The sequence below is a fragment of the Hibiscus syriacus genome, unplaced genomic scaffold (genome assembly GCF_006381635.1).
Source record: "Hibiscus syriacus cultivar Baekdansim isolate YM2019G1 unplaced genomic scaffold, ASM638163v2 tig00009009_pilon, whole genome shotgun sequence".
In the NCBI taxonomy this organism is placed as follows: Eukaryota; Viridiplantae; Streptophyta; class Magnoliopsida; order Malvales; family Malvaceae; genus Hibiscus; species Hibiscus syriacus.
The window spans coordinates 1,266,930-1,280,189 of NW_024062181.1; the positions used below are offsets into that span (position 1 = coordinate 1,266,930).

At 35.5% G+C, this 13,260-nt stretch overlaps 1 protein-coding gene across 2 annotated transcripts; it reads right to left on the minus strand.

The window, feature by feature from the left end:
• Nucleotides 1-600: 600 nt before the first annotated feature.
• Nucleotides 601-4,109, minus strand: LOC120202921 (protein ASYMMETRIC LEAVES 2-like). 2 transcript variants are annotated; one of them, XM_039203273.1, is made up of 4 exons: nt 3,646-4,109; nt 3,253-3,390; nt 2,196-2,912; nt 601-732 (listed from the first exon to the last, which is right to left on the minus strand). In XM_039203273.1, the coding sequence occupies exon 3, from the start codon at nt 2,895-2,897 to the stop codon at nt 2,241-2,243; it is 657 nt and encodes a 218-aa protein (XP_039059204.1). In that variant the 5' UTR covers nt 2,898-2,912; nt 3,253-3,390; nt 3,646-4,109; the 3' UTR covers nt 601-732; nt 2,196-2,240. The 2 variants fall into 2 exon arrangements, with proteins under 2 accessions (XP_039059204.1, XP_039059205.1); XM_039203274.1 differs by lacking the exon at nt 3,253-3,390.
• Nucleotides 4,110-13,260: the final 9,151 nt, after the last annotated feature.

Genomic DNA, 13,260 nt, shown 5'->3' on the forward strand with positions numbered 1-13,260 from the left:
AACCTGTGTTATCAAGTCGCATCATTTAAAACTAATATAATCTTACACTAATATAAGTGATTCTTCGTTCATACATACATACGTACGTACACACACATATATAATTAGAATCCACTTATATAATGTAAAAAATATTAGTTTTACAAAGATCCAGTACATTTAGATGACTGAAAAAAAACGATTAAGATTAACTCCGAATTCTTTTTAGTGAATTTTTTTTATTATTATTGTTAATCTTAATCGTCTATTTTTACGCATCAAACAACTCTAAATCTATGTAAAATTAAAAAGTTTTAAATTATGTAATCGGATCCAATCTTATCCCCTCTCTCTCTTTCTCTCTCTCTCTATATGTATATACACACACACCAAATGTGAGGAGAAAAGAAGAACTGTAGGACGAACTGTTCGAGGAGAAACAATCAAAAGAAAAGAAACAAAAACGAAAGCATGGGTGGGCATTGGCATGGGCACATTTTAAGAGGCGAAAGCCTCACGAACTAATGCTGTTACTGTAAGTCTGGGAAGAGTTTAGTACATTTGTTTAAGCTCAGATATACCACATTATGATCATCACCTTAAATATTAAATTAAAAAAAGTAGTTTATATTATGTCTACCAAAAGCAAAACAGAAACAGAGAAGAAACCCTATTTTAATTATTATTTAATAATTAAAATAAAAACGGCAGTCTCTCAACGCTGAATCTTTGGTTGAAATCTCCCACCATTACCTGCATTACAAGCAATATGCTCAATCTTCCCAAGAACATCACCATCAAGTCCATGGTATACTAACGGGTTTCTCGATCTTAGATTCGATCTCGATTAGTCACGGACATAATATATATAAAAAAAACCCTAAAATCATACGAAGACTAGATACAAACACGGTATGAATATATCAAAATCTATATACGAACATGATCATGAACACGAAAATTAATAATAATGCATGCATGATCAGAGTCATCACTGTGCAATTATATACATGTTAGTAGGCTGTTTTGGTCAACAACAATGGGGAACTGTGCCTCACTATCCCTTTATGATCATTTATTTTTAATTTTTCTAAGGTAATGGTACGACCACACCAATACCCTACGCTTCATTCTAATTAAAAAATTTATAAAATTTGGCAAACAAATCACCATTTTCAGTCAACCTTTTTATGGTAAAAGTTTAAAAACTAGGGTTTCACAGTGACCTGGTCAGGAATGTTTTAGGGTTCCCCTAACGCTTTAAAGACTGTTCAAGGTTTATTTAATATATATATATATATATATATATATATATATATATATCAATAAGAAAAAAATATTATTTTATATAGCAACTTAAAGAGTGCCTAGTTAACAAAGTTGTTAAGTTAATTAAATTATTATTTCTTGATTAAGAATAACAACTTAATTTGTTGTCTTTCAATTTTAATACATATTTTTATTAAAATAAATATAGATTATTAATCGTTTCGTATTACATTGTGTATCAAATGAGAACCCTTAACATATACACACGGAATTATTTGTAAAATAATATATATACTAAATAGAAATATAGGGCTTGCATGTTGGTAAATATTAAAATAAATAAATTTATTAATCAATAAAGAAATGTAAATTAGAATGCAAGCCTTATGCTTATAAAGCTCCTAATTTAGTAATTTATTATGGAAATAAATATGTATAATAAAGAGGATGTTTTATTCAAATTTTCTAAAGAAAGTAATTCATATATATATATTTTAAAAATATTGTTTAAAAAAATATTAACGAATAACAAACAATTAGTTGGTCTAGTGGGATGAAGCACTAGGTCCCTTAAGCAAGGAGAGAGGTTTAAATCATGGTGTTTGCAAATAGATCAAACTAGGTTAGAAGAGTCGCTTTCACCTCTGTGGTACCCAATTTAGATTAGTCGGTTAATAGATCGAGTACCAGTGATTAATTAAAAAAATGAATAAAATGATATTTCTGAAAATTTAAGATTACATGTGATTTTGTAGGAAAGAAATGATTATATGAGAAAATTGTTCAATTTAAACCCTAAATCTAACATTTTATTCAGCACCAATAAACCCTAGTTTTTCTGATTGTGACACTGAGTCACCTCAATAGTCATGGTTTTCAAGAATGAAAAGAAATAAAAAATAAATTTTAGGATAATAATGATGATAACATGGAAGGAAGAAGTGTACCTTTGGGTGGCTAAGATGATTTTAGGGTTAAAAGAAACCCTAACCCTAGGAGGGATGAATGGAACGGCGGTCATCTCCGGCAGCCGCTCTAGGTGGTTGGAACTGACTGAGTTGACCGATCCCTGACGAGACATTCATAGCGAGTAGGTTTGAATCATAGTTACTGCCAGCATCAAAGCTCATTATCATCTCTTGTTGCTGCTGCTGCTGCTGATCCCTAGGGAAGAACTGATGGTGGTAGTAATGATGTTCCCGTGCTCCGCCTCCTCCGTCGCTTCCGATCAGATTGATCCCCAAATTCTGAGGTGTTGTTGCCGTGGCGGAAGCCGCTATGAGCCCGGCGTGTCCGGTGATGCCCAGGCTCTGGTACTTGGACAGCTCGGACTTGGCGCAGCTGAGATCCGTCTGGAGCTGGCGGAGCTGGTGCTGGAGGAGCGATATGACACCAACACAGCCGTAGACGGGGTCACGGAGCCGCATATCGGCCTCGTACGCCAGCGAATTCACAGCGTCCTCGCGCTGCGACGGGTGCAATTCGTTGAGAAGCTTCGTGATGTTGCTGGCGCCGAACACCTTGTGGACGTTAACGAACTTCTGCGGCTGATCCGGCGGGAAGTAAGGCGCGAAAACACACTCCGGCTGACATTTCCGCCGCAAAAACTTACAGGCCGCGCAAGGAGAATTCGAAGACGACGATGCCATGTTCCACCTTCTTCTCTGCAACACCATATCACATACCAAACATAAAAAACCAACCAAAAAATTCTACTTTCCACATCAAAAACGAAGAATCAAATAAAAAAAAGGAAACACCAAACAATTTTCCAGTACCATATAACAAGAAATGGAAACACGACAGATTTGTACAAACTTTGCATGTACAAAAAACACTTAAAACCGGAAACAAAATTTTCTTATATTTTAAAAAAAGTAATCAAATCTGAAGATGATACGTTTCTTGGCAAAAAAAAAACCCCGGAGTTCATTAGACTGTAAAACTGTAGGCTTATGGGAAGAGAGGAAGAAGAAAGGGAAATTTAGGGTGGCTGATATTTACCAGTAGGTTAGTGGGGTTGATTGGATCTCGAGAAGAAGACCTTTTACTACGCAAATTTCGATGGAAAAGCTTTTGGGGAACAGATCTTGCTTGAATTTCATAGAAAAATACTATATTGTCACCGGCTGCTTCATTTTGCTGTAAAGGTGTAAACTTTATTATAAGAAAAAAATCCAGCTTTGGTTATAATCGAGATCTAATATGACTTAGGCGTATCGAATATCAGAAATATAATAAAATATAGGTGAAAAAGGAGACTCTGACTATGGAATTAACATATTATTCTTATTCTTTTTGTCTAGGGAGTTTAATAAAATAAAAGATATTCAGGGGGGAGTAGTAATATTTACTGGTAGTACTAGACGAGAGTGGCCTCGGTTTCTTCAGTCAAACCTTTAAAATTTATTTTTATTTGCTCTCTTCTTGTGATTACTTTCCTGCAACCCCTTTTACTGCAGTTGAATGAGCAGGCACTCTTTCTTAATGGTCTCGTTTTGGGGCTATAACTTGGCCGGGAAAAACCAGTGGGTGGTGCAATGAAAGTGCATGAAAATGATGATTGGGATGAAGGTTTTGAAAACTATATGAAGAAGGGTAGCTATATAGGGATGAAAGAGAAAGAGAAAGAGAAAGAGAAAGGGGAAGTTGTGTCCCCCATGAGCAGAGGCAAAGGGGACGGGGAGAAAGCAATGAGTGATTTGAGGGTGGTGGAAGGGGGACTCTTTGTGTTTTCTTTATTAGCGATGGGTGGCTGTGGCTAAGGTGCTGTTTTCTTTTTATGCTTATTATTACTGAGACTTATCAGAGATTTTTGGGGCATGTTGGTGTTGCTGTGACATGACCCTTCCTCTTTTTTCTCTGCATTTTTTTGTACCATATGCTTCTATTTCTCTCTCTTTCTTTTAAAGAGTTTTTATTAGAGTTTCAGGTTGTGCATGTGTCCCCATTCTGTGTTTTTACCCACCCACCTACTTTCTGTAGTTTTGTTTCAAATACATTAGGGTAAACTACATAAGTGGTCATTGATTGTTTAAGTTTTTCTTCTTTCAATGGTAATGATTCGATCAATAGTGCTATCGATTTATAACAAATCGATCACCGAAATATTGACCGCCTTCGAAATCTCTTCCATCTTACCATGACTCGGATCAAGGAACGATTCGATCAAATCACTGTCCAAAGAGTTTTTCGCTTCTGCAGTTCTCTTTTCCTTGTTGAGAAGTTTCAATACGTACATGGATAAGATTTTTCCCTCCGTTTCAATGTGGAAACTTTCTTTCCGTTCAATGAATCTTTGTCTATTACTTTCAAAGAGAAAGCGTCGCCGTCGTCATCTTTAAGCCGACAAAGGAAGACTCTGCCGTGGTTTCCCGTACCCAAATGGCGAATAGGCTTGAAGTGATTGAGTTAGAGTCGGTGGAAAGGGCAACCACTGCTTTAATTGTTGCAAAATGAGGATCTCACGTGGAAAACAAAATCGTTCACGGCCGATCACTATAGAAGGTTGTCTCACGTGGAAAAACCGATTCCAGGTCAGTCGGTTTAATGCACCACATCAACATTCCGACATCTCCACTAACTACTCTTAATGACGAGCGGATAATTTACTATAAACCGATAACTTTAGTTACTAAATCATTAATTTTAAAATATCATTAAAAAATACTTACTCAAACATCAACGATCATTTCAAGATCATTATTACTCGAATATGATAAGTAGGAGATTAACTTTTTACAATAGGGGGTTGTGGTGTATATGATTCCACGTATGGAACTCCATAGTAGCAATCTCTTTCTCCCAATGAATCAAGAAGGTTTGAACAGGGAACAGTGGTGTTTGCATATAATAATTATGGCAGATTTGGTCGCATTTGGAAACATGTTGTTGGCTGCTTCTTGTTACATGTAGTTTGGTCAAACATACAACAGTTGAAGTGAAGCCCTCATTTCCCTGATCATCTCCATGATCGACTCTACTTTTAGGTCTGCACAACCCCATCTTCTTTCTCTTTTGTTCCCTTCTACTGCTTCCATCTTGTTTTCTCTCAACCATCTGCTTTTATTATCCCGTAATCATCCTAAACCTGAGAAAATGAATATCGAAACTTATATTTCAGGACGTTATCTGATGTTTCAATCGATGATATCGGTAGAGCACATTAATCATACATTAGAAAAGAAATATGAACCATTGTAATTTAAGAAGCAGCTACGGTTAGGGATGAACATGGGTCGGGTTTTTGGTCCACCACCCAACCCGATAACAAGAAATTCTCCAGAGATCCGACCCGACCCTACCAAAACAAGATTCCACTCGACCTGAACCCGACTCCATATATAACTTAAAAATCTGACCTGACCCGAAATAATAAAAAACATTTTTTTATTCAATAAAAAACAATGACTTAAATGAAAAAATAATCTATAGAGTGATATTATTATAATTATATATATATATATATATAAATTAAATTTTATATATTTTTTAGGATCGAGTATTTTCACCCTAAACCCGAACCTAAACATCACATTAAAAAAATCTGACCCGACCTTAATTTTTTTAAAAAATCCTACCCAATTAGGTCGAAACCGGTTCGGTTTTAGTCTGATGCCCATCCTACGGTTGCACATTCTATCATGTATATCTTTTTAAAGAATAAATAATGATCACGTGGCATACAAAATAAACGTGAGATAAAGGATATCGAAACTTATATTTTAAGATTATACTATAGCCGCTTTAAAAGTATAAATTATATTTTGATTTTTAAAATCGATAAATTTACAATTTAATATCGAAATTATAAAATTAATATAATTATTATCATATAAATATATATAGGATATACATATTTTACGAATCATGATAAATAATAATTAAATTTATATTAAGTAATAATTTATTGGCCTTGTAGTCCTTATGTTTTTTATTTAAAGCTCTGACCTTCCTTTGGGTTGCGTTCTGTTTTGTCTGCTTTTATTACACTCAGGCATCAATTGGTCGTTTCTCTCATTATTTAACAAAATACCCAAAATTATTATTATGCTTTATAATTATTTTAAAAATAATATTTTTATTAAAAAAGATATTAAATATTATATTGGGTTAAGTCTGTCCAATTAGAAAATCATTATATTTCAGATAATAAGCAGCTACTAATAGGAGAATTTATAAAAATATAGTAATAAAAACGTATTACATGCACAATCTTATTTATTATTTCGATAAATTAGAGTGAATACAATATAATATTTATTTAAAAAATTAAGTCTTTGATGATAAATGTTCATATCTTTACGTACACGATGTTCGAATCTAAAACCTCAATAAATCTCCTAAATACTGAGGTCAAATAATTCATGCATGTCATGATCTCATTAAATATTCATAATTTGAGTTAAGTGTATTATATGTCACCAAACTATGACTCATTTTAAATTGGGTGAATTCACGAGATAATGTTCTTGAATTTTTTTTTCACGATATGGTGCACATCCTAGATTAATTGTTGGAATGGGGTGAATTCAACAGTGATACCATAGGACGCCATGCAATCCAGGCGACCTTGGAGGACGCCATGCAATCCAGGCGACATACGGGGTGACATACGAGGGTGACATACGAGCCATATACGAGTCATACGAGCCAATGGGGAGCATGCAACGAGCCATACGAGCCAATGGGGAGCATGTAGGAATAGAGAGCCAATGGGGAGCATGCAACGAGCCATATACGAGCCATGGGGAGCATGCAACGAGCCATATACGAGCCAATGGGGAGCATGCAGGAATAGAGAGCCAATGGGGAGCATGCAACGAGCCATATACGAGCCATTCGAGCCAATGGGAGCATGCAAGAATAGAGAGGTCGCCATGCAGCCTAGGCGACCTTGTAGGTCGCCATGTAGTCCCGGCGACCTTGTAGGTCGCCATGTAGTCCCGGCGACCTTGTAGGTCGCCATGTAGTCCCGGCGCCATTCCCATCATCCATGCACATGCACAGCCACATAGATTCCTTCACGTGCTCCCCGCTGCATGCCTACACCTCCCAATGCATGCATGTGAACCATTTGAGGCATGTGAACCATTTGATTATTGGTACAATAATTGAACGCGTGAAATCAGCTGATGATATCATAGCTGCAATTGTACAATTGGTGAAATAATTGAGGCAGCCGGTTATAAAAGAAAGAAAGAAAGGGAGAAGAGATTGCAGAAGAAAGGGAGAAGAGATTGCAGCCGAGAAAGAAAGAAAGAAAGGGAGAAAGGAAAGAAAGAAAGGGAGAAAGGAAAGTAAGAAGAAGAAAGGGAGATAAGGTAAATTTTTTTATATTTAAATTAGTTTATTATTATAAATGTTTAATTTGTTAGTTTAGGGTTTAGGGTTAAACAAAAAGCAGTTAATTAGTTTGTTAGTTTAGGGTTATATGATTGTTAGTTTAAGTTATAGTATACATAAATTAAAAATTATTTAATTAGTATATGTTTGATAGTTATATAGTTAAAAAATAATTAATTAGTTTGTATTGTTAATAGTTAGTTATATAAAAAAATTATTTAATTAGTTTGTGTTAGTTAAATAGTTAAGTTATATTTGTTTGTTGAATTTATATTATATAAAAAATTAGTTAGTAAGTTTATTAGTAGTATATTATAATGAAAAAATAGTTTATTAGTTAGTTTTAGTTATATAAAAGAATATTTTATTAGTTGTTTAAGGGTTTAGCGTTTACGTTTAACTTATATTTTAAAAAGTTTAGTTTGTTAGTTTATTAGTTTATTATATTATAAGTTATATTAAAGTTTAGTGTTGTAAATTAGTTAGTTAGTTTATATTAGATTATATTAAATGATTTTTAATTATTGTTGTTTAATTTTTTTTACAGATTCATTCTAATGGCTGACCAAATTCCACTGTTGAGGCTTGACAATGAACATATTTCAAGTCATTTGGGAATAATGGTGAATAAAATATTTGTTTAATGAATTATAATTAATAAATATTTGAATATTATTTATGATTGTGATAATTTTTTTGAAATATTTAATTGTAGGAGGACGAGCAGCGAGTCCTTCGTCTTCGACTACATAAAGTGCCCAAGCCACACCCACTAATAGAAGAAAATTTGCAAGAGGCTGGATTTTGGTATATAACATTTGTGCGAGATTACAAGTTGGTCCCAGGTTTGATCAGTGCGTTGATTGAACGTTGGAGACCAGAAACGCACACGTTTCATTTGCCGTGTGGCGAATGCACGATAACTTTGGAGGATGTGGCAATGCAACTCGGGGTCCAAACTAATGGGATGCCGGTGGTAATGTCACATGAGTTTAATAAGGTGGAACAACTTTGCAACTTGTTTCTTGGGAAAGCGCCCGTACCACCAGAGTGTAAAGGGTGGCGGGTGAGGTTGTCATGGTTGAAGAATGAATTTCAACTTCAATCAAATAGTACGGAGCACGAAATTATATATGCAACACGAGCATATATATTACAATTGATTGGGGGAATTTTGATGCCTGATAAATCGGTAGTTATGTTCACACTCAGTATCTTCTTTTTTTAACAAATTTTGAGAATTGTAGGCAATATAGCTGGGGTTCGGCGATATTGGCGTTCTTGTATCGTGAGATGTGCAAGGCGTCATTAGTCGTGAATGATAATAATACAGTAGAAATCGGTGGATGTCTGTTGCTGCTACAATCATGGGCTTGGCATAGACTTCCGTTTTTGACACCGATTAGTCGGACTGCGGTTGACTTTCCACTTGCCGGAAGGTAATATGAATCCTCTATTTTAATATAAAATATTAATTAAAAAATATTTATTTTGATTAAAATTATGAACAAAATGTCTCTATTTTTGTTTTGATTGATATACAGATGGAGGCATAAAATTGAAGGCACAGGGTTGGTGCACAACAACATTAAAGAGTTCAGGTTGAAGATCGACATTAAGGCCAAAAATGAGGTATGCATAATTTGTATTTTTTTAATTATTATTTAAATTAACTATATTATTTGATTTAAATAAATTTTATTGTTTTTGTAATTTTACAGTTTAATTGGAGACCATACATGAATGAAGAATTATTTGCGTTGATACCGCACGATATTTTAGATGGGTTTCAATATTGGTGTGCTGTTACACCATTGATCAATTTTGCTTTTGTTGAGATCCAATTTGGGGATAGAGTGCTGAGGCAATTCCACTTCCACCAACCTATTCCGCGGAGTCCATGGGCTCATGACCTCCTCCAAAACTTAGATGGTCGTCGTCCAGTGAATTGGGTTGAGACGCATGACGACCTGCACAGATTTGATGGTCGTCGTAAAGAAAGCGTTAATTGGGTTGAGAAGCATGTAACCTACATTAATGCTTGGAACAATAGGGCTTCATTCATGCCAACTCTTGACGCCATTCAAGACGACGACTTTAATTTTGAGACTTCGGCTTACCTTGCTTATTTTTTGGATAATGGAAAGCCGTTCCTCACAACAATAGTAGAGAGGCGACAATTTTTGAGGTTTAAGAAAAGATTTGGTAAAGCTGAATACTCTCTACCGAGTGGGAGTGGGAGTTCAACTCTACAAACTGAAGCGGAAATGACCGATGTGGATAATAGCGCACCATAATCGTTGCATCACGCAGTTGATGATTCTACTGGCCCGGCATACATACCAGAGTTTGTGCAACCTGAGGCACCCATCTATTCTCCTACGTTTTCGTCGACGTATGACTTTGAACACATGACAGTTCAAATACCCCCAATGAATGAGGGGGATGGGTACAATACTCCTGAGCCACAACGGCCACAACGTATCAGACGTCTGCCCCGACATTATCATTCAACAACACCCCGACATCGACAACAATTGTAAACTCGTTTGCTATTTATTACAAATTATTTATTGAAATTAGACTACTTTTTTTAACCTTAACAATGATTTTTAGTATCAAATCATTACTAGTATCAAATAATTAAATATTTAGTAAATCAACTATTTTAAATCATTAATAAATTCGACTATGTATAAATTTAAACTCAGTAATCCACACTTGTACACTCATTTGTTATATATTAAATCATTATTATAAATCATTATTATAAATAATTACTAAATAATAACTAAATAATTATTATAAAATCATTATTATAATGATTATTATCAAATCATTACTAAATCATCAAATCATTAAATATTTAAATCATTATTAAATCATTTTTATAATGATTATTACTAAATTATTATTATAATGATTATTATCAAATCATTACTATAATGATTATTATCAAATCATTACTAAATCATCAAATCATTAAATATTTAAATCATTATTAAATCATTTTTATAATGATTATTACTAAATCATTATTATAATGATTATTATCAAATCATTACTATAATGATTATTATCAAATCATTACTAAATCATCAAATCATTAAATATTTAAATCATTTTTAAATCATTTTTATAATGATTAATAAATACATAGAAATACATATATGATTACTAATGATGAGGCCTATATCTTGGTAAATTAGGACAATTGTTTTTTTAATGGCCTTCACCCTACATAATCCGCATCTCTTTGCTTGACCTCTCTCTATAGCATGAAAATCCATACTGGTATGAATTCGAGTGGACTCAGGTCGACCCTTTGGACTTCTGCGAAGCATTGGATTTGGTAGCCATTCATCATGATCCTTTTTGGGCCAATATGATTCATTCGGGATCTGTCTGAACACATAGCTGTAGACATTTAATATCCTACGTAGGTGGAAGCATTCATCAACATAAGTGTATGCGCTTACACCAACATACATACATGCAGCGACTGCATGAGCACATGGATATTTCCATGCCTGAAAACGACCACAATCACACCATTTGTGTCGTAAATCAACTCTAAATGTTTGGTCTTCTCCTCCGACGTTACGACGTATGCACGACACGACAAAAGTATGACCAACTCGGTCGAAATTATGAACAACCATTGATGTTGCCAATCGCTCATTTGCTTCCATTGATTCCACCACTGTAGGAGCCCAAGTTTACCTCTATTTATGAGACTCTCAATTTCCTTGCCTTTGTCCGACCAAACTTTACCCAGTCTAAAGTACGTCTCTTTCACCACACTCGCTATTGGGAGATGGCGTGTACCTTTTAGTACCGAATTAATGGCCTCAACAAGGTTTGTGGTCATATGTCCGTATCTCCGACCTTCATCGTATGCTTGCGACCATTTTTCCCGCGGTATTTTTGAAGCCCACTTCCAAACACGCTGATCATCGTAAAATACCTTCAAATTCTCCAATCTCTTGTCAAAATTTGGTCGACGTAGTTCGTATCCTGTTCCATAATATATTGTGTTAAACCGCACTTAAAAAAACCACGTAAAAAATACACAAATATTGAAAATAAAACTTACCCATGCTGACTATCTCGCTACGAATATGTGCGTTATGAAACTGGTCGATACTATTCTTGCCAATATGACGGATACAAAATGTCGGATATGCATACGGAGGTATCCAACGACTTCCTGGTCGTTCAATTGCCGCCAAAATACCCGTTCCTCTATCGGATATCAAGCAAACTCCATCTTCACGAACGACATATTGACGTAGATTGGTCAGAAGGAAATCCCAAGCCTCTGTCTCTCCCTCAACAATGGCGAATGCAATTGGGAAGATATTTCGCTCACCATCTTGAGCAACTGCCATCAAAAGTACATGCCTATATTGACCATACAACCACGTACCATCTACTTGGATCATACGTTTGCAAAATGGAAATCCTTCAATACATGCCTTGAATGCCCAAATAGTCTATGAAATATTTTCTTCCCTGGCAGAAGTTGACCTTCTTCGTCATATGCGGGCATGGTTTGAGACTTCACTATAGTTCCTGGGATAAATCGCTTCATTGCTTGTAGAAAATGTGGTAGCTCATTGTACGATGTATCCCAATCTCCATACGTCAACTTCATTGCCTTCATTTTCGCATTCCACACCTTGCCATATTTTACTTGATATCCAAATTGGCTTCGAATAGATGCAGCTAACACTGAACAAGATATCCTTGGATCCTTTTCAACCATCGCCTTCACGTATTCACATATTACATCGGAGTCCAATAGTCGGTGGTCTTGTTCGATGGAGTTTCGCAAACATGTGTGCGAACCATTGTACCTCGTGATGACCCAAACATCGTGCCTTTGATTTTTCGACACTCTGATCTTCCACTTGCACTCTGGGCCATATTTTACACACTTTGCGTATAGGGTTTTCTGGTTGGACTCTGCAACATGGACATCAACATGGCATTTGATGCAGTACTCTTTAATCGCCAGCGTAGCTTCATTTTTTCCTCTGAATTGCACCCCAACTGAAAATTCACCAGAATTATCGAATGATTCAGTCATTTGGTACGGAGGTAAATGTGGCATGTCTGGGAATTCAGGTGCCCTCATGCATCATAATCTATCTCGTACATGTGAGGAGTAGCTTCATACGGTGTCAGAACTTCATCAATTGCACCTCCACCAAAAATATTTTCGTCGCCGCCCAAAACGGGTTCTTCAGTTTCTTCATCTTCGCTTAAATCATCATGAATTTCTCCCCATCGATTTTCAGCGTCATTATCAACAACCAATTCCGGTATGTTTCTCGTCTCATACTCTGCTGCTGTAGATGTCCCCCCGACTTCATTTACACTTTCCAATAGTGCCATAAAACTGTTCGGGAACCTGTATGTCGGCTCCTCAAACTGACTATATAAAGCCATTTCAGATGGATTTTGAGCCACACCTCTTGATGACCCAGGAACATCACATATGTTACGCACATCAACAAATAATTCAATAACTGCTATATTGGTTGACTCATGTAATCCAACCATGGTTCCAATATCATCATCTTCTTCAAGTGGAACTGCAGCATATCTGACTGGGTTAGAGCATATCATAAACCTATACCTCAAACCATCAACTGCAGCTCG